The 3158-nt window shown below is 32.5% G+C and overlaps 1 protein-coding gene across 1 annotated transcript in view; it reads left to right on the forward strand.

Moving 5' to 3' along the window:
• Positions 1 to 269: 269 nt before the first annotated feature.
• Positions 270 to 3158, forward strand: part of LOC115210217 (SLIT-ROBO Rho GTPase-activating protein 3) — a 410133-nt gene continuing 407244 nt past the window's right edge. The window contains exon 1 of the mRNA XM_029778687.2: positions 270 to 1000. Within this exon, the coding sequence (XP_029634547.1) occupies positions 919 to 1000 (82 nt within the window). The 5' untranslated portion in view covers positions 270 to 918. The remainder of the gene's footprint in view (positions 1001 to 3158) is intronic.

The raw sequence follows: 3158 nt of genomic DNA on the forward strand, positions 1-3158 counted from the left end.
TTTTTTTTTGTATAGAATATATTTAGAGAGAGATGAAAATGACTATTGCTGAATTAATGCTCTATTATTTTTATTGATGAAATAGTTTGGAAACGCTGATTATATCAACTCGTCAAATTTACAAAAGGAAATTATTTAGAGAAGTAGAAATAATTAAACTCTAAATGTTTTGTTCAATTGTAAGGCAGCTCGGTTACACTGAGGGAGAGAGTGAGTGAGTTGCTAAATCTGGATTCTTTCTCCCTCTCTGGTGGTGAATTGATGATTGCAATAGAAGATAACAGAGGAATGACCCAGTTAATTCGAGTGACCGAGTAAAAAAAGAAAATAAATAAAAAAAAGAGCCCACTCATCAGCTTCGGCTTTCCACTGAGTAATGGCGGGGTGACAACATCTGTCTTAAGGAGTTAGCTTCATAAAGTGACACAAGCTGGTACATATGTCGAAATCGTACTGCACACACATACGCACGGGAACATGATTTTTAAGAGTGCGATTAGGTGTGTGCAAAGAGATATGGCCACGATGTGTGCAAATATATCGCTGTCATTAAGTTTTAGATAGATATTAAACAAATCAAAATAGAATTGTGTTGTACAGATGCATTTACCTTGGTTTTATATGGTTGCAATATAAACTGAGGAAAAAATATATAGATAGAAGAAAAATGGACAATATACTCTTTTATATCTGACTATATGTGAAGCGATTGATTTTAACTTGTAAATGGTCCCTTTCACTTTCTCTGTTTTAACTCTCTCTCTCAAGTTATTGTTATAAACATTTCTGTCTAGAAACATACATACTTAAGCACACGCGCTTACGTATATGCGCGTGCATGCTACTCATCCTTTCCATACCTCGGGATTTTCCCCTTTTGCGTCAATATTTTGAGGTGTGTAATTAAAGAAATTGATCATGGCTGCGTTAGATACGGACTCCTTTAGCAGGCAAACTTCGCTTCGAAGATCAAGAAGAAAACCGAACTCGCCATATGCAAGTAAGTTTCCGAAGATAACATTATTGTTTTTCATATCTCTTGTTTCTTTTACTTTCTTTCCACGGCTATTTCCGATTTTGCAGGTTTTGTTTATACATACATACTCACACACACACACATACATATATATATATATATATATATATATATAAATTCATACCTCAGATTTTACTCATCATTTCATCCTGCGGTGTAGTGTTGTAGTAGTTGACATAACCAAATAGTATTGAAAAATTCTCTTAACATTTAGCTTCTAATTTTATTCTGAGAAATAATTTGACATGAATGTCACTATTATTAATGGTATACAAAATTGGGTCTTTTGTTCATCTTTTTTCATGTAGGATCATTTCCAAGCACCGTGTTTAGAATTACTTAACTTGATGAACTCATCTTACTGATAGTTCTGTACGCATTTCTCTTATATTGTCAGGCCATTTTGTTCTGTTTTACAGCCCTTTTGAAAGTACATTTATCTCTATTTAATTTTTACAATTTAACCTTTTATCATCCTGAACTGCAAATCTTGCCATTTGCACTGTTGCTATTTAAACTCACCCGATGATTCTACTGCATCATACATAGTAGAATTGCTTAATTAAAAAAATATATATAAAAGAACTCAACTAGAAAACATCTTGTAATCCAACGAATTCCGATCAAATTTAAAGTAATGTTGATATGCATTTCTGTATTTTCAGGCAAAATTTCCAAAGTTCCTTTTAGTTTGTGCGCGCGTGTATTATATATACTCACACATACATTGTTGATTAAATTGGTGAAAAACATCCTGAAATTTACTTAGGATCAGACTATATATAGTAGAGTATAATTAATTGATACTTTTTCTCGCCTTTAACCATTATGTTTTTTAACTATGTGTGTGTGTGTGTGTGTGTATATGGTATAAGAAAATAAAGTGGTGGTGGGTGCAGACTTGAGTAGTTATATATATGGGAAGCAGTTTCCTATAAGACATTCAGACCATAACTCTGTTCTAAATCCTCATCCGATTTTCCGTATCCACTGAAATCTCCGGTAGACCTTGATACCAATAAATATAATTTTCTTCTTACAAACTGGAAGGGTCTGACAAGTGGATACCTAAATATACTAATGAAATGATAAAATTCAAATGTAGCGGTTTATTGAGTGTGTGTGCGTGCATGCGTAAATTGCTGTGTATGTGCATATATATGTATATGTTTATTTATACGCACATACATACGGTGTTCCAGCATGACCACAGCCTTTCGGCTGAAACATTTACAAGAAATAAATATGAAACTGGCTAGTGATTTTTATTGTATCATAACATTATATATTGTCCGTGTCTAGGTGTGTGTATATATATATATATATATATCGTGTAGATTCCGAATATACAAAATTTTGGTGGGAAACTGTTTTAGGATGCGGTGGGGAATTTCGGAAAATTCACCGTAGTCCACTTCAGTTCATCTTCTTTAAAGAAAATGGATATTTTTTAATGAAATATTCTACAAATATACCTCGAACTATGTAGATTCCGAGGACATAGGAATTTTGGGGGTTATTTTTGAGAACCGTTCCCCACTTGGGGGGGTTTCGGAACAAGTCGTCCATATTTGTTTCATTTTCTGCGTTTGTGCATCCGTAGATTTCTACTGAAGCAGGAGGCAAATGAAGCACTCACCAAAAAACTCGTTATGCTAAAAATAACAGCTAAAGGTCTTGTACACAGAAATATGTTATTAAGGCGACTTACCTGTTGCATACGATATTTTTTCAATTTAAATTCTAATAGAAACGTAGAAGACACCACAAGCAAAAATAAGCAATATACACGTACAGTTAAAAAATACAAGTGTAAAGTATAATTTTTTATATAAGCTCTATAAAAAAAACATGATATTGAATGGAATAATTCTCCATTTCGACTTTTTTACTTACATATGTGTGTGTGTTTGTGTGTTAGAAATCTACGGATGCACAAACGCAGAAAACGGAACGAATATGGACGGTTTGTTCAGAAAAACACACATGTACATATGTATGTATACACACGCACACACATACATATATATATATATCTATATATATATGTATATGTATGTATATATGTATGTATGTATATATATATATATATATATATATATATGTATGTATATATATGTAT

Source organism: Octopus sinensis, linkage group LG4 (assembly GCF_006345805.1).
Source record: "Octopus sinensis linkage group LG4, ASM634580v1, whole genome shotgun sequence".
Classification (NCBI taxonomy): Eukaryota; Metazoa; Mollusca; class Cephalopoda; order Octopoda; family Octopodidae; genus Octopus; species Octopus sinensis.